We start from the raw sequence: 27,577 nt of genomic DNA, 5'->3' as shown, positions 1-27,577 counted from the left end.
GATAAAGCAGTCTGTAGTCACCAGAGACCAAGCTGTTGGCAGGCATTAGAGAGTTGAAAAATACTGCTTTCACAGTTAGCAGATACTTTTAGCAGTTCTCTTCAATATTTACACTATCACACTTTAATAATCATTTAAAAAGGTTAAAATGTACACCAACGTTTGCTCTCACAGTTTGGGTGTAATTTATAAAAAGTAAAACAGTCATGTGGAATCACAAGTAGAGATTAGTCAAATATTGTCCAGCTGTAGAGCTACAGGCTCGGGCCCATATCAATTGCCAGGACCCATTTTGGAAAATGTTATGACGTGTGTTGCGGTGGAAAATCATGTGCGTTATCATGTGGTTAAGGTGGAATGTCACATTTGTTATGGCATGTGTTAAGGTGGAAACTCACGTGTGTTTTGGCACTTTCTTATCAATAAATACATTTACATGCCACTTTATTATATTGCACAGTGTTCTGATATTAACATAGCTAGCTAACGTTATAAGTTACACTTATATTGAAATATTAAGGTTGTATGGTTTACCTTGGCATTATTGGTAGAGGTTGTGTGGCTTATTCAAACTAATGAATGCATGCTGTCGTATCCTGATGACTCTCTTGTCTGGCGTACACAATTTAAAACGTCACTAACTTCTCCAAGTTAAAGGATCAGACGGAGGAAGTGGGATGGAGCCTGAAGCTCTGCAGTAAGACCCTTCTCGATTAGTAAGTGAACTAACTAAGAAACACAGCAATATATATCTTAAGTTACAACTACTGCTCATACCAAGACTAGCAGCAAATGTCTACCGAATTAAGCAAAGGGGCGTTTTATGCCCGATTAATTTATTTGCAATGAGAAACACAATTGTTATTTCTTCTTTCCAAAGTTACGTAGTCTCATTTGCAAGTACTGACACCATTTTTGTGTAAATGTACTACAATTAATGTACTATGAAATCCTTCAAATCACAGCTTGGTCTCTGTTTCCAGCTGCAGCTTATCTACAGTCCTTTACCTCCAAGCCTTTTTCATTTTGGCAAAAGACCAAGGACAGGACCTCAATCACAACAGGTTAAAGCTTTAGGTTTTCAGTTGGCTACAATACACCAGTGGAACGCTTTAGGAACAGAGAAGCACACCATCGTTATAGAATTGTTTCATGTTGGTACCAGCAGACAGTTTGTACTTTCCTACTAACAACGTTAGTTTGGCTTAAAAAACAACTTCCCAGACATACATTGGATATGTGTCTCTGGAAAACTCACATCACTTGCTCATTCCTAATAATTATTTTCATATCATCCTTACACATGTCAAAAAAAAAAATATATGAATGTATCCTAATTAATGTTATCAAATCTAATAATAACAATAATACACTTAAGAAAACATTTGCTTTGGCAACTTTTCCTGTGCACAGCAGGAAGAACAAAAGACTCAAATGAAAAGAGAAAGAGAAATGAATCGTCGCAAACAGAAGCAACAAATGCTTTCGATTTTAAAAACTAGTTTAACCGCTAAACACTTCAAACTACAAAAAAACACATTGACTTTTTAGGTCTTATATAATCAAATACACTTTTTGGTATCGTATTGGTTTAACAGCTTTCAAGTGTGTCTGAAAGGAGATCAGGGGAAAAGCCCTTATCTTTTATATTGTATTCTTTGAGTAAACCTAAAACACTCATAAAAGGTACACCTTGAGGGACATTAAGCTTGAGAGACAACACACACACTTTTGATTAATGATATAATAGTTTCAAAGCCATGGTTGATATCCTGTTAAAAAAAAGAATAATAATAATAATAATAATAATTCAGTTGGGAAACCTTTTAAAAGTCCATCTGAAATCACTCAACCCTTTTTGCAGTCAGAAATAACTTTATAATAATTATTAAAATGTATTGTTTTGCTACTGTAAGTGTTTGATTGACAGCCGAGCCAGCACTCACCAACAATCTTAGATTACAAAATGTAATTTATAAGAGATGGACAGTTTTGTTAGCGGTGGTAAAAAATGAAGATTGCACACCATTTAGCATCTAAACCAACTATTGTTGACCATGTACCTATGTTTTTTGAACTGTTTAATGTGATACAGCAACATCTATCTAGCCTGCAAACTGATGCTAGCAGTGCACTTTTCCTTGGTAGATGATTTGCTTTTTGGCAAACCAAGGAGCAACATATGATGTGTCTTCGTAGATAAGAAGGAGACATTAGCTAGTAAACTAATATCGGTTGTTGATCAAAGTATAACGTTTATCTTGTGTTGTGTCGTTCCTGTTTTATGGCTGGTAGTCAGTGTCAGTGATAAAACGATGACAACCGAAAATAAAAGTATTTGAGTGGATACATGCAAAGTCTCCAACGGCAACCAACTGTCATCAAACCAAACATTGTTAAATATAAATTTCGCCTTTTTGGGAACTGATTTTGTTCTATAAATAACAACTATGTGGAATTCAATTTGAGCTGGACTTTAAATTTAGTTTTATTCTTTAAAGAGCTATGTATAAACAACTTTGTGGTTTCTTCTCAAAGATGCTGGCCTCAAGATTTGCCTATTGTTAACCATTCACACACACATCTATATCATCACGCTCACAAGCATGTTGCTGTGCTTTGGTTACGAGGAAGTGTAAAGGTAAAGACTTAAAGTAAGACTAAAAATGTAAAATTATATTTGGTTACATATTTCTTTAAGATAGATATTTGGCTAGAATTTAAGTTCCAAAAAAAAAGAAAGCAAGTATTCCTCATACAGTAATATTTATATAGAAAGTATTTCAAAATATCTGACATTTGGTTACTCTTTAAAAGTTAAATGTTAAGATCAACAAAATAAAGAGTTCCATGTTGAAGGGGTGCACCTAGAATGACCAAACTAAAAGGACATGACAGATATTATTTTAAAAAATGCGAATGAAATCATGAGAAAATGTTTTTTGGCTTGGGTTCAGTTAAAGCACTTTACACACAGGTGACCCCTTTCAAACAAGAACAATCCAACATTTTAGGTAAATGTAATTCTTTAAAAAAGGAGAATAAAGAAAACCATTAAAATGTTTACATCTTTGGGTATCATTCCGCTTGGTTTTCATCGAATAACTTTTTGGATAGGCTTACACGGGTAAACACGAGCCGTGTCTGTGCATTCAGGCAAGTATCATCTTGAAACTTCTTTTGCCACTATCTCAGTGTCACAGGTCCAAGGGTGACTAATTTGGCATCTGGAGAGTTACATTTGTAGCATGGCCTCAAACAGTCATTTTTTGGCTTTAGTATACCATCAGGTCTGTGCAGCTCAAACAAGCATCAAGGGAACGCTCAATGGCCTCCTTGATGTCTTGAAGTTGAAGATTTCCATAATAACTGGACATGTTGGAAACAGAAAGGTTAACCGGCTTGAACAAGAGGTTGTTAAGGCCCTTGTTGATGTGCAGTAAGTAAGGTTTAGGCTCGTGGCAGTGGAATTCAGGCTCTGCCACCATTATACACTCACTCGTAGTCATTCTGGTCAGCACTCTCAGGACTGGACTGGTCGGCGACTGGCCCAGTACACTGGCACTGGTAGTGGTCGAGGAAGTAGTTACTGAAGGGAAAGGGTTTCAGTATTTTTTGGTTGAGGTAGGCTAGCACAAGTAGCATAATCTGGCTAAAATTAGCCTGAACTATGGCTCAGATATTCTTGTCTGACTGAGGTAGCTTTCTTTGGAGGTGTGCAGCTTTTGGGTGAAGCACAGTTGAGTAAAGAATGCCTGTTTACATGGATCCTCTAAATGGCTTGTACGGTGATAGACAATCATTTCCAATCAAACTTTCACCTTCATAAGGCGTTTACAAAGGCCACTGTGTTTCTTTCCTTTCTTATTGCAGAGGAACTGAAGGCAAAGTCAAGAGTTCTGTCACAACAGACTAATAATGGCTTAATTTGAGATTAAGTGCACAACTTCACATGTCGGCTTACCAGGGGAGATCTGAGGAATGGAATATTTTGGTTATGGAACAGACTCCAACTGGAAAAGTGACAGACTAATCTGGAGTGACAATGCTTTTTGAAGGCTTTTTCTACAAGCACATGAGCATGTGCACAGGCAATAAAGGCAATAAGCTTTGGTTTGAGGTAAGGGGGAAGGATGCAGGTGGGGTGTCAAAGAACCAGGATGTCTCATAGCTCTATAAGCCTTTTATCACATTGTTGTGGAGGCTCAGGTTATTAGCAGCTAGTTTTGGTGAGACTAAACCTAAGACTGACTCCCATCAAAGGGCACAGAAAGTGCTCATTGATGGGAGGCTTGGGTTTCCTAAGTGAGTAGCAGTCTGTTGGAGTAGAGGACAGGGATGTTGTTGTTGATATTATTGACCAGTGTTAGCCAGTGTCTGTGCCACGCAAACCTGACAAGTGCTGCTCAATGACAACCTGGTACTGCGCTGGAATGACCACCTGCTCACAGAAGGGAGCCCCAACAGCAGGATCGGAAGGAGACAAGAGAGAACAAAGACAAGGAATCAGATAACATTTAAATATGCCATTATTTAAGACATGCAAAAGCAGTGCATCAAAGTACAAATGAGTTACCCACTATGTCACCATGAGACTGAGCGATCGTACTATGTAACTGTGAAGTCTACTTTAACTTTCTGTAAAGCCTGTTTTCCTACTAGCTCTATTTGAGAACTCGCATCATTCCAAACCGCCTTCTACGGATGGTCATTTAAAAAGGCAGATACCTGAGGATATTCCTGATCTTGAATTAACCTAGAGGTTACAAGTAGAATAGGGTTCATCTGAAAGCTGGGAAGTTGAAGATTAATTTGAGATGCAGTACTGTGTCAAGTATTTCTAATCATAAATCATAATTAAAAATTAATTAATTAAAACAAATTATGAAAGTGCAATAAGGGCTTAGAACATTATGATAGAAGTACAGTATATGACGGCCATTCCCATGCTCTTTTATGTCTGATTCCATTTGTTACACAGATTTTGTGCAAAAGTTTAAAAAGAATTGTTAGATTTGAAATTTCAGTAAAACTTGAATTTCTTCTGTGATTGGATGGCGAGCGCTTCTGTTTATTGTCAATAAAACTAAGGAACACATCCACTGAAAGCCCTCAGTCTGTAGTTTGTTGCTGTAAAGTTTCATTAGGCTGTGATTAGAGCTCACGACAGCTCATTTTATACAGTGATGTCAAGTTTTGAAAAATGGTCTCACTGCAATGAAATGGTTGCTAAAATGTTCACACATGAAACAGTTGGCTCATTGGATCCACAAGACTCTCCGCTTTCCATACATACTCAATGTAAGCAATTCCAAAACTGTTTATTCAGTCAACTACACCATTTTAGAATAGGTGAAAATAACACATGCAAAGAACTGCGTGATTGTTGCTCAAAATTGGGATTAGCATTAAGTGTGCATGTGTGTAAAGGACAGACTTGTGGGTATCCATAGAACACATTTTCATTCAGATATCTTAAGGTGAGAGGTTAAGGGATTCTTGGACCAGTTTTTGTCTCGCCAGAATTTTGCCTAACTTCTTCCCGCTAGTATGATATGGTTGGTACCAATGGATTCCTTCGGTTTTCTAGTTTTATGTGATGTCTTTACTACAGCTTTAAAATTGAGCCAACGCCAGTATCTGAAAGAGAGTTTGTTGGACGGGGGTCGTCTGCTGTTTGAATAAAGTAGTGAACAGCTAAGTGTGACTACCTGTGGTAATGACTCCAGTCTTAGGCGGTTTGCTCCATCTTTAGGGATGCCATTGTGTCCTGTGTTGTCCCTTGGTACAGACCAGCTGTCCTGAGTCCCTTTACTGCAAAACAGACTGTAAACAGATTTTAGCTATCAGTATATATTCTGCAAAACCTACATTAGCATAGCTAAAGACTGAAAGAGAATGAAAAACTAATCCTATTAAATCAATAAAATCTGTATTTTACAGTAAACTTGATACATAATTAATTGGATTATAATTTTAAAAAGTATTATTGATAGGGTACAAATACATAGTAAAAAGGATGCACAGTGTTGGCACTTACCTGCGACGGTATCCAAACAACAGGAAGAGAACACAGAAGATGATACAGGCGGTGCCAATATGGATGCCAATGACGATGCTGCCAAGAGAGGCCTCTCCAGCCCTGCACTGACACAGACTGTTCTCTCCTGGAAACAAATCCGGAACTAATGAAGAACATCCTCATGAGGGAAAAATCTGAGCTTCAACCAAACTAGCATTTGGCACATACAAATGGTCAATATCCAGTGTTTTACATGTTGCTGACACCATAGTCGTAAGGCAAAGGTCAGACACTGCATACAATTCATTTAATTGACGATTGCAATCTGGTCGTCCTGGTCTGGATGTTTCCTGCAACCATTTCAGTGTAAGAGCTTTCTTTCAAGCAGACAAAAATAATTTTAAAGAGATGTTCATCCTGTGCTTGTCACAGCCACGGCCAGGCCTCCAGGTGCTTTCTTGTGTTTTCCCCTCCCTTTGTGTCTGTGTTCCCCTGTCTGTTTCTCTGTAACTGTGTCTCAATTCCGGGGCTGCAGCCTTCGGAGGCTTCATTTGTAGACCGATTACGTCACAGCGGTCGCGACAGGGGTGCTCCATTTCGGCAACTCCTTCAAATGCAGCCGACAATGCAGCCTTCTTTTGCCAGATATGGAGAATACATCTGATGTATCCTTCACGGCCTCAGGTATCCCAAGATTCATTGCGCGCCCTGAGAATTTTTGTCCGACGAGAAATGGTGCCCCTCGACCCAGCAGTAGCGGCAAATGGATATACTTTTAAATGCAAGTATTGGGTTTCAACTCGCTCGAATAGCTACCGATAAAAATGTTATAAGCTCAAAGGACCTTAAAACATAAAACCTTTGCTAAATGACAGTTGAATATCACTTAAAAAGTCCAGTGCAATCGTTCGGATTGATTATACTTATTTTATTATTTATAATATGTGTACTTATTTTGCAACTTTTTTTTTTAACACTTTCTTTATTGTTTTTTAGTATATATATATATATATATATATATATATATATATATATATATATATATATATATATATATATATATATATATATATATATATACATATATATATATATATACACACACACACTACATATATACACACACACTACATAAGACAGTACACAAACTTCCACATCCAAGACATAACAAAATGAAGTACATTAATAGTCGCACAAATAACATAATTAAATTAAATTAACTACACAAACATGTGGGTAGGCTATGTAAGGAAATATACAAACATGTAGGCAGATATGAAAAGCTTCAATCCTTCTCCCAGCATAGGAACATTAATCATCTCCAAGTTGCTGACCCAGAGTGCCCTCTACTACTACTAGGTCGTCCTCAGACGGGCCCTCCATCGGTGCTTCCAGTCATCCCGATCGTCCATGCATCTGGCTAGCTTGCCAGGATAAAATCTCACCTGCTGGTCTTTAAATAGGATCTGTTTTTTTGCCCTGGCTGCCTTCGTTACAACCATCTTGTCCCTGTAGTTTAGGAATTTCATGATCAAAGTTCTTGGTGGGGCATTTGCATCCCTCCTCTGGCCAATTCTGTGAGCTCTCTCCAGTATAAACTTTGAACTTAGTGGTGCCAAATCTAACACGTCTGGGATCCATTTTTCGAGGAAAGCACAAGCATCCCCTCTTTCAGCATCTTCTGGCAAGTTCACCACTCTCAAATTGGATAACCTGGATCTTGCCTCCAAGTCTTCAACTTTATCCTCTAGCTTCATGTTTTTAGCTTCAAGTGTGTTCACTTTAGCTTGCAGGGAGCTCACGTCGTCCTCGGTAGATGAGATTCTTACTTCAGCCTCTGCCATTCGTTCTGAGCATGCCCGTATCTCCTTCCTCATCCCCTCTATTGCTGTTAGCATGCCATCAAGTCTTGTGGAAAAGTCCGACTTTAGAGAGCCTCTGGCAATCAGGATTTCCTCCGAGCCAGCTTCCCCCAGCCCGGCCTCGCCCGTCTCAACAGAGGTCATGGCTGGCGCAATGCTAGCGCTAGCAGAACTTTCTTTAGCTTCCACGTGTAGCTTGGATGCTCCAAAGTTTTCTAGCTTAGACTGAAGTGGTTTTGGTCGTCCTTTAGCTGATTTCCCTGCTGCAGCCGGCACTTCACCGTCTTTTCCGTGGAATAGAAACGATGGGTTGACGTGGATAAAATTAGGATTTATCACAGAAATTGGCGGAGCACTGATAGTTATGTCTTCCTAGTGAGCCGCCATAATCACTTATTTTGCAACTTAATATTTTGTTTAGTGGTGTATAGCTAAACTTGCTCTAACATTTTGTTTTGTTTTATGGAGAAGGAGACTGAGGCAGGGTTAGGGTTAGGGTTAGGGTTAGGGTTAGGGTTAGAGAGGAGAGCAGGGAGAGAATGGACAGACTCTTCTCTCTGCTGGAGAAACTTGTTGACAAATGATATTAAAATTAATTGAAATAAATAATATATATAATGATGAATATATTGTGTATTTAATTTACATGAACTATAAATGAAAATGTATGAAAACTTAATTGATTTCAAGGTTCAAGAAGGATTTATTTTGTAGATATGATTAATTAATTTAGAAAAGGGATTATTTAGTTTAGAAAACTACCAATCAATGAATGGAAATGACCGTAGACCGGACCGTCTCATTTCGTAGACCGCTCGGTTCAGCCTTCGCGGTATACGGAGGAGCCGGCCTCTAAAGACCGCGAAGGCTGCAGCCCCTGAATTGAGACACAGCTTGTGTGTGTCTGTGTTGTGGGCGTGGCACCTCTAACTCATCCCAGATTGCTGCCAAGCAGATTCATCTGGTCCCATATTCACACCTGCAACCCATCTATTCATCACATTCTTTCTCTGCCAGCTCGTCTGCCTGCTGTTTTGCCACATTAACAACCTGCTGTCTCCATTACCCTGCCTCGCTTTGCCAGTCACCAGCTCCCTCTACGTCTTCCTCACACAGCCAGACTCCACATCCATCCTCATTTTCTGCAATTTAACAATAAACATTATTTTTTCATCCCACACCTAAAGTTTACATCCTGTGTTTGGGTTCCCCTGTTCTCTCCTGGAAACAAACCCATCACGGTTGATCGTAACTGCTATGAATTTATTTAGGACTTTGCCCAGGTATAATGTGACAAAAGAGCAATCAACTTATTTCTATTTTATTTTTTTTTATAAAGAAAAGCTCAGAAAATATGAAGCTCAGTCATTTCTTTGTCTTAATTTTCGACTTTGGAGTCACAAAATTCTAGATTCTGTTCTTCCAACAGAACTCTCACCAGTAGCTTGAGTTGGTGTCTTCTGATTTACTCATATGTTATGACAAACTTCCTCAGTTATGTCTTCCCTGATTCTTATTTTTGATATACTGTTCATTCCTTTTGGGAGTTTTGCATCCTATTGCATTATTGCATAATTGGGATATTAGACATTTGTTGTCTTGTATGCATCTAATAATATATTAACTCAATTAGGTTCATTATCCTTCACTTGTGTAATGTTTGTTTTTTTATGTTTCAATGTTGTTAAATGTGTGGGTAATATGGGATCACTAATTAAAATGTTACCTTCCTATTATTTTGCACTCTTCCACAGCAGTCACAGGTATTATCAGAGAACCTGTTTAAAGCTCTTCCAGGACACTCTGTGATCAAACTTACCAGGGGTTTGGTCAATCATGCCTTCCTCTGCCAGCGACACCAGTCTCTTGGAGCAGTCACTCTCCCCGTTTCCATTGTATGCCACAAGTTTGACTTCATACACTGCACCCAATTCTGAAACACAAGGCCCCATAAATAATAATTTAGAAGTTTAAAGCAACGTTTTTAAAGGTTTCTGGTGTTTTCTTAAATGATGTGACTTTAACTGGCTCAATCAGTAAACGGAAATACTCATTTTAAAGAAATGCTCTTTAGCATCCATTTCTAAAAACGTCAACTGTACGCTGCTTGTTGTAGACACAATGTGCATGTTGGGCCGCCTGCAGTCACCATGCAGTGCTGTTAGATGATGAATTTATGAGATTATTGCCATGCGATACATGAAACATGAATATCAGCGACAGCAATTCACTAGCAAGGACCACGCCACAACACTATGTTGTTTATGTTGAGGATGATGAATGATTGTGAGTGGAGGGGTGAAGGAGGAAGAGGGATGCCGTCTGTTAGGCTGTTCCGTTGGATGTAATGAAGTCCAGACAAAGCAAGACTCAGTGTGGGGGTTCCGTCTCAGGCGCGTTTCTGCCTGATGTGAATACAAGCCCCCGGACGATACCTAGAATGAGACATGTATGCACCAGCACAAATGTGTGCGCACCTCTGTTTGTGTCGGGAGCGTCATTTTCTGCAAATAAATTGTCTAAACACTTATCTTGGTCACTTCCTAAACCAGGGGTCGGGAACCTATAGCTTGCGAGCCATATGGCGTCATCGAAAGAGCCATATATGGTGACTCTTCTAAATGTGCAGCTTCCCTCCTTGAAAGGGATGGAAACATCTACCCAAAGTTTTTTTAACTGGATTTCCCTCAAAGACCAAACTGCTGTTTTTCCTTTTTTCCTCCTTTGACTATTTGCTGAACTTGCAAAAAATAAGACAAGGCAATTAGCAATTGATGCTCAGGTATTTAGGTGAAAAACCTTTTGAATAGAAACAAACAGAAGCGAGAATTAATATACATTACACGGCAACTCAAAAAAATGTAAATAGCAAAATACACATATTTGTGATTTCCAAATATTTCTATTTCAAGCATTAGAACCTTAATTCATTAATTTACAAATGCACTCTCACTAAATGAAAAATAACAAATGCACAGCTGCTGCCATAATTTTAGTAAATCTGTACTTCTAACGGCATTTTAACTTAAATTAAATACAATTATGCAGTCATTTTTAAATCACAAACAATATAAGAAAGTAAACAAGCCGTTCTGCAAATATGTACAACATCAGCTCACCGAGCCACACACACAAGCACCGATCATATCATAAATCCAGCATCAATCAAATTAGTAGCGGCCGCGATCTCCAGCAGGTAAACAGTCTCTCAAGCTAAAAGGTTCAGCGTCTTACCGGCTGCATCTTCGGTCTCGATAGATATTTCGGCCCTGCACAGTCTCGCTCCGGATTTCGACACCATCAAGAAAACAACATCCTCTCTGCGCTGCGCCATAACGCCAAGCGGCGCTCTTTTAAATGGGAAACACTCAGGCAGATTGGTTGCATCCGGTTTGTCCTATTACTATCTGGACAGCTCCAGTTTGACTTCACAGTGACCAAAATAAGTGTGTTGTTATGGTAACGGACATTGAGCCCGGAAGTGTCACGTAAACAAACGTGGGCGAGAGAGGAATGCTGCACAGAAATGTAGACAAGGAGTGAGTGACATCTTGGTGTGCTATGATGTGGAAATATATATTGTTTGTTTTATTAATTTATTTTTCATTCTATCAGCAAGTATAGCATATACTGATTAATACAGGTGGGAAGAGAGCCATGGTAAAACATGACAAGATTTAATTTTTAGAAACGCATACACACACACACATACCCAGTTTAGAGATGGTGTGGGCATTGATGTGACAGGGCAGCTGGGTTAGGCCCTGAAAGTCAGCGTGGGGGACTCTGCGGTAGGACAGTCTGAAGCCCTCAGCTTTACCGGCCTTACTGGGGAGCTCCCAGAGGACCTGTACAGCGCTGGAGTTCACCACCTTGGTAAAAAAGGTGGGAGGTGTCGGCACTAGACAGACAGGGGAGACAGAAAAAAGAAGAGCGATGAGAGATGAGCTGATCAACTACACAAAAGAAACAGTACTAACTGTCCTCAAAGGGTTACATAATACTCATGTACTGTCGGGCATCTCAGGATATTCAAGTCTTTCTTATATTTGGCTTTTATTTTTTAGCATGACTTCATGACTCCAGGTTGTCTAAGTATAATATTGCAAAATATCAGACTTTTGAATCGTTTTACTTGTTAAAGTTTTGACCCTACTGTTTTGAAATATTGATATTATTGAGAAATGAACCCCTTTGGTCGTAAGTGTTTCATGTTCTTACCGCCCCCTAGTGTTGTAGTCACCACAGTGTGGGACTGCTGGCTGGCTCCCAGAGGAGAGTAGGCCTTCAGATAGAAGGAGTAGGTGGTGGCTTGTTCCAGGTTGGTCACATCATGCTGGAAGGTACCTTTACTGATCGCTTCCTGCAGCTCCAGACTGTCAGGCTCTGAATCACACACACAGGCATTTAGAATGAGTTATTATTATAAGTACACTTACAGCAGCTCTTACTCACCGCTGAGTAGTGTGGGAAATCATGAATTTATCACCAAACTGTGTTACTTGCTTATGTGTGGAAACATGAACTTGTCACTAAACTTAGTATCACTTGATTAATCTTAGGTTAACTTTACTTTTAGACTTTGATTTGTGTACTATATACATCACTAGGATTATTGTTATACTTTTATATCTTGATTGAGGTACCATACGCATTATTACCGGTATGTATTATGTTGTATTCTCATGCTTTTGAATGAGAACCGTATGCATTGCTATGTTGGAAAGATTAAAAACACACAGAGAGTTTCCAACCTTGAGCCACTTGGGTGAATGAAGCTAGCTTTGAGAAAAAGATGACCATTCCGCTATCATAGCAGGTGTTTTTTCTGAACAGTAGTAACCCAGGACATGAGAAGACCCTGAGAGTAAGCAGAAATCTACTGCGTTTATTAAATAAACTAAATGCTTATGCTATTGATCTCATTTATGTGCACATTTCAGTTTGTACTGTCTACTTTGCGCATTCAATTTGCTCCGTTTTGCGAAGAACGGGGCTTCGCACCTGACGCACACACCTACAGAGCGGAAGAAAGGAGAGGAGAGAACTAAACAGAAACCGCATCGCCATCGCATTGTCTGTCTTAAATAAAGTGCTGGAATCATTGGTAAGTCAACAACTAAAGGACTTTTTAACGACTAATAATATTTTATCTGACCTTCAATCTGGTTTTACGAAAAAACACAGCACTACAACGGCCTACACCAACAAATAAGAATAAGAAACATCCCTCTTATGCTAGAGATATAGGCTAAATGTTAGAGCTCATTCGGGGCCTTTCAGTGAATCCAAAAGACAGCTAACTGCTTCAGTACGGTCTGTGGCTTGGTGCAGCTGAAAGTGTCCGCAGCTGTGTGTATTATCAAAAGCAGTCATTTTAATAAATATTATAGAAGAAGAAGTTTGCTGGATTGATTCAACACAGTAACTCCGTCCTCCAATTTGAACACCGACAGCAAAACTACTGTCTGCTTTATTGTGTTTTTTCGTACTTATTTAAAAAAAATATTTTGTGTTTACTGCTCTACAACTTGTCTGGGAATCATGGACACCAACCAAGGCAACCAAGCTGTTTCTCTTCACCCTCTACACTTCAGACTTCACCCACAGCTCAGCAAAGTGTCACCTGAAGAAGTTCTCTGATGACTCTGTACTCCTTGTCATCCCCATCAGAGATGAGGCCGACAATAGCAGAGAGCTGACACAGGACTTTTCCCTCTGGTACCAGAGGTACCACGCAGGAAAGACCAGGGAGCTGGTGGTGGACTTCAGGAGGCGCCATCTCCTCCAACACCAGTGAACGTCTTTGTAACAGACATTGAGATTGTAAAATCTTACAAGTACCTGAACAATAAACTGGACTGGTCAGATAAGATCTGCTGCTCTGTTTAAGAAGGGACAGAGCAGGCTTTATTTGCTGAGGGGACTGAGGTATTTTGGAGTGCAAGGGGCACTCCTTAAGACCTTCTTTGACTCTGTGGTGGCATCAGCTATTTTCTATGGAGTGGTCTGCTGGGGCAGCAGTACCTTGGCTGCCAGGAAGAGACTGAACAGACTTTTTAAGAAGGCCAGCTCTGTCCAGGGGAGACCTCTGGACACTGTGGAGGTGGTGTGAGACAGGAGAATGACAGCCACGCTGTCATCTCTATTGAACAACATGTCCCACCCCCTCCAGGACACTTTGTCCGCACTGTGCAGCTCCTTCAGCGACAGGCTGCTTCAAGGAGAAATACCGCAGGTCCTTTCTACCTGCAGCGGTCAGACTGTACAATCACCACGGCCCCTGGTACACCACCACACCAAGAACAGACTATTCACTATACATTTTTGTGCAATTATCACTGCAATATGCAATATTCACTTTTTATAACTTCTGCAATTACCACTGTCATGTGCATTATTCACTTTTACAACTTTTTTTATCAATGACTCTGTACTTAAATTTCTTTAACTTTTACTGTATCTTATTCTATTTAATTGTGTACTCGCCACTTTACTTTCTTGTTGTAACAAGGTAGATTTCCCCGTTGTGGGACTAATAAAGGAATTTTGATTCTGAAAGGGTATCTTTCTACAGTAAACTCTTGCTCTGTGTTTGGACTGATACTTACCTCCTATCTTGCGAATGTGCAGGACATATCCGATGATGCTGTCAGTGACATTGGCGGGTGGCTGGATCCATGTGATCTGCAGGGCAATGGTGGACAGCACACTGGCTGTGAGGCCCTGAGGGGCGCTGGGCAGGTCTTTAGTCTGGGCCACGGCTAGACGGGCGCTAGCTTGGTTGGTGCCAGCACTGTTCTCAGAAATGCACTGGTAGATTGCCTCATCCTCTGAGCTGATACGGGTCAGAGCCAGAGTGCTGCACAGATAACACACAGCTGCATTAATTCACTGCTACTGCTACTACTATTACTATTAATACTGCTACTATTACTGTTACCAATATTATTAATACTATTACTATTGTTGCTACTACTACTACTAGTAGTAGTATTTCTACTAATACTATTACTACTACCACTACTTATACTAATACTAGTACTACTACTACTATTCCTTCTACTAATACTAGTACTACTACTACTGCTTTTACTACTACTGCTACTGCTACTACTTCTGCTATTATTACTTTACAGTACAGTTAATTTAGCTGACACTTTTGTCCATAGCGACTTACAATAAGTACAAACAATCATGAGGATACAACTCCGAAGAGCAAGAATCTTGCACGTACATTAGCTTCAAAATATTACCTCTAATCCTACTTCTACTGCTGCTAACACTACTACTACTACTACTACTTATATCAACAACATAAGGCAAAAACAATATAAAAATATCAATAATCAAATCATCAACACCAATAGATGTGGTTACAATGAAAGTTCTTTACTGGAAGACATAGATGCTAAACAGTACATTTGGGATACAAACATGTCATCATTCATAAATATACAGTATAGACATGATTTAATATGTTTAATGTTATGTAATTGCCCAAACATAGACCACAGGCTCAGTAACGCCTCAATCTCTGCGCAGCACTGCCACCACTGTATATTAGTGGTGACTTGCATAGAAAACCAGAGTCTGCTTCTGAGAATACTACCGCTACCATTTTAGAGGAAATCTTCCCACATGAGAACTTTTTGAACACATCACTATGGCCTGCACCTCTTGTTCTATTTATCTAACCCTAACATTTGAATATAACTGATATCATCATTTTGCCTGCTTCACTGACACTGTCAGGACATAACCCACTCACATCAGGACTGCCATGCAGAGAAAGTGCTACTGCTGTCTTTGGGTTGCTATGATATGTAACTTTATGATATGCATTCCTCAGGTGTTTGTAATGTTCGTCGTATGCTTGAACCAGCACTAGGACTATATTCTGTGAAAGTTCAGTTCGGTTGGAGAACTACAAACTTAAGTACTCTGTCATTAAACTTCCTGAAGTTACTGTAGTTGAGCAGCTTTTACGTTCTAGTGAATTTTTAGGTAAAAGGTCAAATGACTTATCTACTTTTAAGATTAGCAACTTATTAGTAACTGGAACCATCAGGATAAAACATGATTAATGATGTTGATTTGGATTTACTTGGTGTCTTTGAACAGTATTTTATGATGTTTAATTATATATTTTAAAGATCATTAAAATGTGTGACTGTCCTTACTGTTAGTGCAGAGATAAGAATGGAAAGACTGAAGTCATTCCTATCCTCAATTTCTACTAAACTATTGTGCACCTAGATCCTGGAATAAGTTTCAAGAGACCATCAAGTTGAATGTCTTACTTTCTTTGGGCAAATTCAAAGATTTGTTCAATGAATTTGATGTCGAGGTCTGTGGATTTCATTAAATAGTGATATAATAACGTCTTGGCCGGGAGGCTGCTTTGCGGATAATAGCCTTTCAACACTGTTGGTATGATATGACTATTGATGGTTGATTTTCTTCTAAATGTTTTTATTTATTTTATTATTTTCAGAACATTATTGTATGTATGATATGTAAACAGGACACCATCGAAAATAAGTCAATGGGTCTTCATAAATAAAAGTTAAATAAATACAATTAAAAAGTAATATAATTACATCACAATACATCACTGTCATCACGTACATACCTGTTGTTATTGGTAAGCTTGATATTGTGCCCGGGCATCAGGACCTTGCCATTCTTCAGCCAGATGAGGTGAGGCTCGGGGACGCCCTGGGCCACACAGGTGAACACAGCACTGCCCCCTGCTGGTTTGGACACAGACTGCGGCCACTGCAGGAACTCAGGAGGAGCTGAAGAGAAACAGACAGGAAGATGAGGTGTTGACAAAGGGTGGTAATGGCCTATTGGTCTAGAGGTACACCTTCCAAAAATAACACTAGAGGGTTGGGAGTTCAATACCAGGGTGCCACCATTGTACACCTGAGCAAGGTACTTAACCCTGAGTTGCTCCAGGGAGACTGTCCCTGCATTTAGTTCAATGTAAGTTGATCTGGATAAGAGTGTCTGCTAAATGACCTGTACTGTAATAATGCCATGGATACATTTATTTAAACAATTTATAACAATGATCAAAGCATTCATAAATACATTGTACGTTGTATTAGTAAATTAATCTGTGTTTGTGCTTCATATGTCAACGGTGTCTCTCCAAACCCCAAAGGATAGTCAGGTCCCTTTACAACACACACACACACACACACACACACACACACACACACACACACACACACACACACACACACACACACACAAACATGGCTGTCCATATGCAGGGTTGACTGCCCCTCCTGACACCCAGTTCAATATTATAGGCACAATAGAAAATGCATATACAGGCAACACTCCTTCAGCCCTAAAGCCCCTTCCCACTTCAGCCCACGCTCAGCCTCTCATTGATATATTGACCTCAACACCCTCTGTGACCCCCCACCCCCCAACCATCCACCTATGAGCTGAGGGGGATGTGTTTACAAGATGACAATTTCAATAAAAACACACTGTTATCACACGGCAGACAGGGATATCACTTTCAGTGGGCTTTACAGACTGTACAGCATACGACACCCTCTGTCCTTAAACCCTCACACCACACAAGGAAAAACTTCCTAAAAGAAACCCCACAATTAGGGAGAGGGGAGAGCAAATGAAGAGGGATCCCAAATTAACCCATGAAGGATGAAATGATAATGGTAGCCTGTAGGTGTGTGTGGTTGTTTTGTTATACCATCACAGGAGCAAATGTAGACATGCTGGGGTAGAAATGATGGTGTCAGCTTTTGAGTTTCAAGAAACAGATTTAGATTTAAATATGACATTAGCGTGGCCCCCCTATTACATGTTGCTTAATTCGTTTAGTGATAAAACATATTACACCAGCATGAAAAATTAATTGGTGAATCCACATTTACAAAAACAGTACATGTAACCACCAACCACACCACAGGTGGAGAGCAAATCTAGCAGCTCAGTTGAACAATATAGAGTTTGATGTTTGTTACAACAGCTAACTGAGCCTTTGTGTTGAGGGTCAAGTGTAAAGCATCATTTTGAAACTAAGCATGAGTAGTACATTTTCAAAGATTAGTCCAATAAAGTTGAGTCAATCAAGAGGTCCAAATATGCTGAGAAAGTAAATCACTGTGGACAACCACGTCCAAATTAACTGTAATGTAATGTAACACATTTAAAGCACTGTATAACTCCAAACGTGTGTGTGTGTGTGTGTGTGTGCGTGTGTGTGTGGTCACTATCTCTCGAAGCGAAAGATTTCCCGCCATCATGTTAGAAGGTGTCCAGCTGAGGACTAATACAGTTTTAGATCCAAATGGACGTTATGTCATAATTTCTGGCACACTCTATCAGAAGCCGGTCATCTTAGTATCTGTGTATGCTCCCAATTGGGATGATGATAATTTTTACTATTACTATTAGATATGTTTAATTCGTCGTACAACCTAGGCTCACTGCCACCCACCCTTATGCAAGCCTCTATCTCTCTGATCTTTAAGAAGGGCAAGGACCCGTTGAGCTGTGCATCATATCGCCCAATCTCACTCCTGTCTGTAGATGTGAAAATACTCACGAAGATTTTTGCTCGTCGGTTGGAATCTATTATACCCTCCATTATCTCGGAAGATCAGACGGGATTTATAAGGGGGAGGCACTCCTTCACAAATGTCCGAAGACTTCTCAGCGTCATCCACAGTCCGCCTTCTCCTGCCGAACCGGAGGTTGTCATATCTCTTGATGCTGAGAAGGCTTTCGACAGGGTTGAGTGGGCCTATCTGTTTTCTGTCCTTCGACATCTGGGCTTCGTTCCTGGCCTTATCTCTTGGGTTAGACTTCTGTACTCTTCTCCTCACTCCTCTGTATGTACGAACACCCAGCGCTCAAAATTCTTCCTTCTTTTCCGTGGGATGCGTCAGGGTTGTCCGCTTTCTCCACTACTATTCGCAATTGCTATCGAGACATTGTCAATTGCTCTAAAAGCAGAGAGAGGAATTAAGGGGATTCAGATAGATTGGATGACAGGTGTGATAGATGCTCCCAGGCCCCCTGCGACCTGACTCACATGTTCTGGTTGCGCCCTAAATTATCTACCTTCTGGCAATCTTTCTTCGAATGTATTTCTGAAATTGTAGGTCTAAAAATCTCTCCATCCCCTCATGTAGCCCCCAGATGGAATCAACATGACAAACACCAAAACCAATGTCATTGCCTTTACCTCCTTGATTGCTCGTAGGAAAATCCTTCTCTTGTGTAAATCTCCTTTACCACCCTCTTTTAAAATGTGGCTGAGCGATACTATGTCTCTCCTAAAGTTGGAGAAAATGAAGTTTACTCTCCGGGTTCTTCAGATAAGTTTTATGCTCATTGGAGACCACTGATCAGTTATGTAGACCGTCTTCTCCCCTTGATATAGTGTCGCTGTAGGGATTCTCCCTGTAACTCCTTGTAATAATTCCAATATTTTTACTCCCCTGTCCACCACACATGCAGCCCATGTGACATCCCTTGATATATGTGTTAGTATGTGTATGTGTACATGTGTGTATGTATGCAGGTATGTGTATATATGTGCATGTATATTATTGTATCTTTCATTTGGTATGTAATTGATGTACTGTTGCCTTATTGCTCGGGGAGAGGGGTCGGTGGGATGGGTTAGGGATGGGGCTGGGTTGAGGGAAAGTGGGTAAGGGTTCTTTTGTTAAAAAAAATAATGAAAATGCCTTATTTGCTGTAATGCACTGTTACACTTTTTCATGTTAATAAAAATATTTTGAAAAAAAAAAGAAAGTGTCCAGCTGACTGTCCATCAGTGGATCCATACGGTATTGATTGGTGATTCTGTTGACCTTGAGTTTGACCACACCTCATACCTCTAATTACATTCAGTCCCTTTTGTTTGCAGCCAGCCGTACATCTGTCCACTGCTTGGACAGGCACTGGACATAAATAGATTTATATATGTGTTAGTCATACTGAACATTATTTTTTGGCCACTTACTTATGCCTAACTCAGCCTATGGTGAGTCATGTAGCAATGGATGTATTTAAATACTAACAAATGAGGGTACTTTGAGGAACATTACCTTCCTGGGGTTCTAAATAATATTGCAATAAGCTTCAAATAGCATTTAATGGGTAATGCTTATTTTTAAAGGCCCACTCATGTCTAAATAATTTCCTAGGCCGTGCCCTGGAAACAACTAGTGGTAACAATTCTAGGGAAATAGAAACACAGAATTATAAAGAGTATTCCGACATTACTAACCTATATTTGTATCGTTTTTTCAACACATTTGGGCAAGACAATATGTGGCTCAGCGTGGGATACTATATTTCCACAGTGTGGGAAAGATTTTGGTGCATATTGAATGTGAGAAATGTATTGATGCCCTCAGTGGGATCTGCATGACAAAAGATCTGCAAAACAGGTCGACACAAATAAGGAGGAAGAAGGGAGGGAGGGGTGGGCGTATTTATCGCACCATTCTCCAAAATGGCTGGCCATCCTTTGTGTCTCCCTCTACGTGGTGACATCCTGGTTGCCCTGACCCCTCCGCTATTCATCTCCCAGCGTTCCCTAATTAACCCTTAGTCCACACCTCTTTTCTCTCTGTCCTGACTCCACCTCCTTCTCAATCACTCCAACCATTTTCACAGACATACGCCCTGAGTCCTCCTGTCGAGGTCAGGGGTCAGGGGTCGGGGGCAGAGGTTGCAGGTCATTAATCCCTCCCTTCCCTTCCCCTTGCTCCCTCCTCTTGCACCTTGCAGTCTGCATTGACCGTCTAGTTGTCCTCCACTTTTTGTCTCTTTGTTTCTTGTTTTCTTTGTCCCTTCATCCTCGCCATGACCATGGACACACACTCACACACAGACTGTTCAGACCTCTGTTTCAACCTTCACACGACCACACAAATAGCAGGAGGGCATTTGTGCTGCATTCATATGGTGTTAAAATAATTGGAAATAATTACGCAGTTTTGTTTTAATAATCTCATTTTGGACCACTACAGAATAATGAGAACATTTCGACCAAAGCCTAAAGCTATTTGGTGTCTCTCAAAAAGAGAGCAAATTGATCAATACATGATATATTGAATACATAAATGAATATATTAGAGATATAGAGAGCCCCTCTCCCGTCCTTCAACATTAGAGGCAGCCCTTCCTTCCCTGAATGCACCATGCTCTGCACTGTTGTGTGATTATATTAAATGAAGAGGCCAAAATGTGGAAAGTATGATTGTATTTCTTCCCCAGACGCAGTTTCATCTCCTTATGTCCAGTACAGAGATAGGGCTAGGGCATGTTTAGCCTAGCTTAGCACAAACACTGGGAACAAGGATAAACTAGCCTAACTTTGTCAAAAGCGGAATAAATACTTTTAACAACTTAGTGAATGATTGAGTCATGTCCTGTGCTATGGTGTTGCAGGTTAAAAAACAAACTATAGTAATAATCAGCCATCCGACTTGTAAATAAGCCACATGCTGACCCAGCTGGTAATCCAATATTTTAAGCATTTCTCCATTATAATATTATTCCTGACTGTATTTAGAGAGGTAAGTTCTTTGCTCAAGAACAGTTAGGCTGTATGTCTCTGTATGGCCTCACCTTGTACCACGAGTCGTCCAAGTGCAGTACGTCTCATTCTGGTGCCGGGTCGATTGGCAGCACACACATACACACCAGAGTGCTGCAGGGAAACATCTGAGATCATCAGGTTCCCTGTCCCAAGAACCTGGATACCCTCCACACCAATGGAACGTCCATCTGATGGACACGCAAACACAGATACACACATAATGGTGTGAAATAAAACGTAAAGCAAGCTTGCATGTTATTAACTAATCCTCCTCCAGTCATGTACATTCTCTTAGAAATCTCTTAGCCAGTACCTAGCCTGCTCCAGGAAACAATGGGCCTTGGGTTTCCTGTGGCGATGCACTCCAAGATGGCTGTCTGATGAACAGTGATGGTCAGATTCTGGGGTCCCGACAGGATGACCGGCTCCTTGTAGGTTCGGGGAGCTCCACCTAGAAGTATTTAGGAAAACAAAAAGAGAAAATAGATGACATGATTAAACCTTCAGTTATAAAATGTTTCATTTTGGGAGGTTTTGGTTTTGAGACTGACTGTTGTACAAGAACATCTCAAGTTGTAATGGCAAGAAATGATGAGATATAGTGCAGTGAAGGTAATTACCTCTACAAGTATATAGACACATTCCATATATCCATACAGGTAGGGAGCTAACGCCAGAGGGAATAGAACTCCTAGCTCTTGTTCACCCCACAGAGTTCTTTACCTAACTACTTGTATATGAAGTGCTGCATGTGTGTCCACCTACCAGTGATGTTGAGCATGGCCTCATGGCTGTAGCGAGTGTTTGCCGTGTTGGTGGCAACACAGCGGAAGACCCCTGCATCCGGCTGCCTCACGCCTGTCACCTGTAGAATCCCCATTGGCAGGAGAGTGTATCTGCAGAGGGAGGAGAGGTATAGGAGCAGGTGGGTCACAGAAAACTATTAGTGCAGTCTTTGTTCTATAGTGCAAATACAAAAGCAGAGCAAAATATTTGTTATAGTTTAATACTTCATATATGGATATATATGACAATTAGATGTACATTAAATGCTTACAACAGGTAACATAGTAAGTCAGTTAGTATTATTCCAATTCTGATTTTGAAGCTTTTGTAGTGAAAAAAGCAGTTGGGACTCGCAAGCAACAAACGTGTGGAGGGCATTGGAGGTCTGGATTAGTAGCCTACTGCTGCAATTGTTAAAGTTTTTGAGTTTATATGGATATTTGGATGCTTTACGGCAGGGGTGTCCAAACGGTTTTCACTGAGGGCCACATACAGAAAAATATACGAAGGGCTGGGCCACTCATACTTTTGAGGTATATTGTCTAAAAAAAAAGAATCAAGGGGGGGGGGGGAATGAGGGGAAATGGGGATGGATATATCTAAGCTTGTTAAACAAATAGGTTATTGGGCTTATTAACATTTTCTAACGTTAGAAACTTTATTTTACTGAATATATTGAAAAATTGAGCTTATTAACATGAATACTTTGTAATATATTTTTTAACTCGCCTATAATGGGAACAGCGTTGCACTCAGTGGGAGCAGTGACGCTGTGGACTGAAGGATGCTGCAGGTCAGGAGTAAGTTTGGTGTTTGAGATGCGAAGGACATCACAGAGATGCTGTCGCTCATTTTGGTTCTCAATCTGCTTTTGTTCAGAGTTAACAGAAAATGTTTGCTCACATATTTGAGTGGGGAAGTGCACTAACATTGAAGTTGCGTAGTTTTGTCTCAAAGAGACGGAGCTTCACACAGAATGCTTTCATGTGCGCAGTCGGCTCTTGTTCCGTGTTGAGATGACCAGTAAGATCAACTAAAATTGCCAGGTCTGCCAACCATGGAGGGGCACTCAGCTCATGAAGAGGTCGGTCCTACTCTTTCAAAAACAGATCGATTTCTGATCTCAGGGAATAAAACCGCGACTCAGCCAGCGCACATCAGAATGGTAGAGTGCGTCCCCGTATTCAGCATCGACATCAGACAGGAAAGCTTGAAATTCTGAAAGTCCTCGTGCTCAAATTATGTTGTGCCCTTTAGACTCCTAAGACCAAGCAGCTCTTCCGTAACGCAAAGGTTATCGTCAACTCCCCGCAAAAGAAAATGAACAGCTGCGGTGTCTGTCGCATCTGTGCTCTCATCACATGCAATAAAGTAAAAATCTAAAGCACAAGCTTTATCTGACACTTGATGTTTTAAGTTAGCTGACAAGTCAAAACTGTGTTTCTGTGTTTAGAACTAAGAAGTACAAAACATTCAAGCGCAAGTTTCTATCTGGGCCATATTCCATTATACTTTTAGAATTAAATGCGGGCCAATTACAAATGAACCGAGGGCCCGCAGGCCGTAGTTTGGACACCCCTGCTCTAAGGCCTGACTTCAAAATAAAATAAAAAAGATGGGGCTGACTTTTATACTAATTAGAGGAAAATACCAATTTCACATATTGTATTGTGTGATACATGTTGACATTTGAGTTTCCTACTGTAGTAGTTGAAGGAGCAGCAATGTGGTGCATTTGTGTATGGTGTTACCTGTTGTCAGTGGTGTTGAGTGGTACTCTGTCTCTCTCCCAGGTGATGTTGGCCTCAGGTACTCCATTTATCTGACACTGGAAGCGAGCTACGCCCCCCTCATCCACAGACATAGACAGTGGGTGGGTGTGGAATTTAGGAAGAGCTGAAGAGCAAAACATACAAAGATCAGCCTAATGAGGGAAATACTGGATATGGATATTATTTGAAACATTGCAGAGCACCAATTCTACACATTGGTTTACCATTTGTAATTACCATTAACTAGCCTACAGTTAATAGTTTAGTATCATGTCACACACACACACACACACGATTCCTAATGGCTAAGTGGCCATAATCAATAAGGGTGTACACCATAGAGGAGGGGTCTGCAAATAAGAGAGCATCACCATGGCAACTCATTGCAATGAAGTAAGACCACCTCAAGATTCCCATAATTCTCTGGATTAACCATAAATCCTGGTTTTATGGTTCTGATTGAGGGAGTGGGGAGGAGAAGGTCATATGCAGTGCAGGGGTGTGTGTGTGTGTGTGTGTGTGTGTGTGTGTGTGTGTGTGTGTGTGTGTGTGTGTGTGTGTGTGTGTGTGTGTGTGTTCAGCACAGGTAGGTGAGTACAGTACTGTAGACCTACATGCCTACATGTTGAGCAGTTAAATTCATTGGTTTTCCATAATGAGAAGCTAGTAGGTTTCGTGAGAGGTTTGTATCTTGGCGCCTGTTCCCTCTGTCAACAAAGGATTAAAGAGTCCGAGGGGGGCTTGGTTGCTAATTATAATGCAGAGGTCACTGTGTGAAGCATCATTTATAACAAAGACTATTGGATGTTTTGACAGAAAAAAAATGTGGTGACTATCTGTGGGATGTCTTTTTTCTTTTTTCGATTTTTCAATATATGCAATCTACGTCCTATACACTTCCTGCATCCATAAAACAAAAACCCAGATTCCTAACAATAAAGCAAGGACTGTTAGTTATGTGTGATAGTTTCATATCTAAATCACTGTAATGAAGGTCATTTTTATGTGATTATCTGTGTTTGGGCCAGAGGCGGCGTGTGTTAGGGGTGTTGCTATAGAAAATACGTTTTGGCGACTGGCACTTTAATAGGAAACCCTACATTTCAGAACACCCTCACAAGGTCGAGCAACCCCATAGCACTAGCAAAATAAAATATTTGGCATCATACACTCAAAAAGTTTTGAAAGTAAATCATATTTTATTATAACTTGGAACTTATAGTTTTATGAGTGAGACACTAAATCAAATCAAATCACTAAACTTCCAGAGCAGTTCCAAGGGAGCTATACTGAGGAAATGCTCAAATAGGCACAACTATATGTGTGTATGTATATTAACCAGAAATGCCTTTTCTCTACAAGTTCTCTTCCTAAATAGCTAGCTAAGAAATGTGATGTGAAAGATCACAGTGATTGCATGGAAACATCATTTATCAAAACATCACTGGGTAAGGTCAAAACCTTATAACATAATCCAATATAAATATAGAATGTAACAGTCATGTGCTGTATTGCACTTTCAAATACTTACATGCCAAATGTACTTTGGCCTTGCGGCTGACCAGCATGCCGTAGCGATTTTGGGCAGCGCAGTCATACTCGCCCATATCCGCATCGCTTCCCTCTCTGCGTTTTTGGAAGCTCTTGATAAATAGCGTGCCATTCGCCAGCACCTGACCCCGCTGGCTGTTCGGTAAAGGCACCCCATTTTTACGCCACGTAACCATGACCGGCTCCTCACCCTGCACCAGACAGTCCAGCATGAGCGGGCGTTCCCTCACCGCAATCACATCACTTGGCTCCAGCAGGAAAGACAGCTCTGAGGCGAGACAGCCACCTGCAGACAGCAGACAGAGAAAGACTTATCAGAGAGAAAAACGCTGTAGGACTTCAAATCTGCTTGCTTGAAATTATAATTTGTTTGTTTTTTACCAAATCCAGAGGAATATTCAAACTCAGAAATGTAATCAGGCTCAAGAAAAGGGAGGCTCAATAAAGATCAAGACATATATACATATTTCCGGGATAAGATAATGAACAAAATTGGAATTCTGGCTACATCTTGAGATCGAGGAGTGTAAACTATTTGTCCCACACACACACACACACACACACACACACACACACACACACTGTCAGTGTATATGTTGCTACTTAGCTACAGTGAACATATATAGTCTAGAGGTCTTTGTGAACTTCAACTTCAGTTTATTTGCCCAAACACTTTGCACATAAGATATACACACACACATACACACACAGTCATGAATCTTAGTACATTGGCTGTTTGCAAATAAATCTTAACTGCACAAACAGTGAGTTGTACACGCAACAGCAACCTTCAACTGTTTTGTATAAAGCCATAGAAGGTCTTTGTGGATCATAGACCTTTTTTTCATCTCAAATGCACAATCATCCTATGGTTCCAGAGATAAGAGCACTAGGGAGGCTTCTCTGTCGGACACCAAGTCTTAGAGAACCCTATCCGAATTGCCTGAAAAACCTCACTCAACACCAAAAACCATCTCATTTGATTGATGGTGCATTTGGTTTTGCGGCCTATAATGCTTTTACTGAAGGTGAGCCACAATGGAGACTGGATGCCAGCGAGCCATCCAGCCAGAGAGGGCAACAACAATACCCGAGCTGTGGAGGAGAACACTGGCAAGGGTTGCTGGGGTCAAGTTTGGAGAACCTCCATTGAAGCAGGGGCCAATTGTGACAAGAGTGTTGTGATTATGCTTATTTGCAGTTAACCCACAGTAACCTCTGTAAAAACTCCCGTCAGCCACCATGCACACAAGGGCACCATCTGCCCCTTCTTATGCATCCCTACACCCCTCCCGTCTCTTCGCGTCCTTTCAGATCCATCTCTGAGGTGACTTTCCCATGCCACCAGAGCTCTCTTCCTCACCCTTGTCCCCTCCCCTCCATGACCTTGGTGACACTCGTAGTCTTCCACATTTTCTTTCAGTCTTTTTTGGTGTTAATGTCCTCATATGCAAAGCGAACCCTTGTCATGGCCTTCCCAGCTGTAGAGCAGAAACAATCACAGTTCAACTTGAACCTGCACAATGACTTATCAATGTCACTATGGAGTTCAACCAAATATACCCTTTCTGTCAAGTGAACCATGAAAATGTATTGTTGAACAGCTACCATCAAGCATCACTTCCCACACACACCGTCTTGCAGCTGAACTTGAATTTGGATTGGCTTTAGTCGTTTTGTGCATTTCTGGTCCCAGTGAAATAATTTCAGCTGATGCTGTTTGCTAATATGTTGTCATCATCATCAGTACACATGTTATTCCCCATTCATTTTTATTTTTCCTTCAAAACCAAAACCAAATTTATTTTCCTCACTTACCTTTAGTAGTAACTAGCAATGCAGAGACCACCAGGTTTTGAATTGACAAAATATGCTCCACATCAGTTAGCATAGCTGCTTTATGTTAGCTAAACCCGATAAAGGGTATGGACTGAGGTAAAATTATATTGCATATACTAATACCACAAATGGCCAT

General features: G+C 40.5%; 1 protein-coding gene across 1 annotated transcript; it reads right to left on the bottom strand.

Moving 5' to 3' along the window:
* Positions 1-4,366: 4,366 nt before the first annotated feature.
* Positions 4,367-27,577, bottom strand: LOC115016074 (immunoglobulin superfamily DCC subclass member 3). The gene is made up of 14 exons (XM_029443736.1): positions 27,565-27,577; positions 25,583-25,888; positions 24,031-24,175; positions 22,259-22,389; positions 21,807-21,944; positions 21,523-21,681; positions 16,520-16,685; positions 14,496-14,746; positions 12,106-12,270; positions 11,597-11,785; positions 9,704-9,817; positions 6,041-6,167; positions 5,712-5,826; positions 4,367-4,441 (listed from the first exon to the last, which is right to left on the bottom strand). Exons 1-14 carry the CDS (start codon positions 27,575-27,577, stop codon positions 4,367-4,369), a joined length of 2,094 nt encoding a protein of 697 aa, XP_029299596.1.

Source organism: Cottoperca gobio, chromosome 11 (assembly GCF_900634415.1).
Source record: "Cottoperca gobio chromosome 11, fCotGob3.1, whole genome shotgun sequence".
Taxonomy (NCBI): domain Eukaryota; kingdom Metazoa; phylum Chordata; class Actinopteri; order Perciformes; family Bovichtidae; genus Cottoperca; species Cottoperca gobio.
The sequence above is the reverse complement of the archived record's forward strand: the minus strand, read 5'-3'. Positions and strand labels throughout refer to the sequence as shown.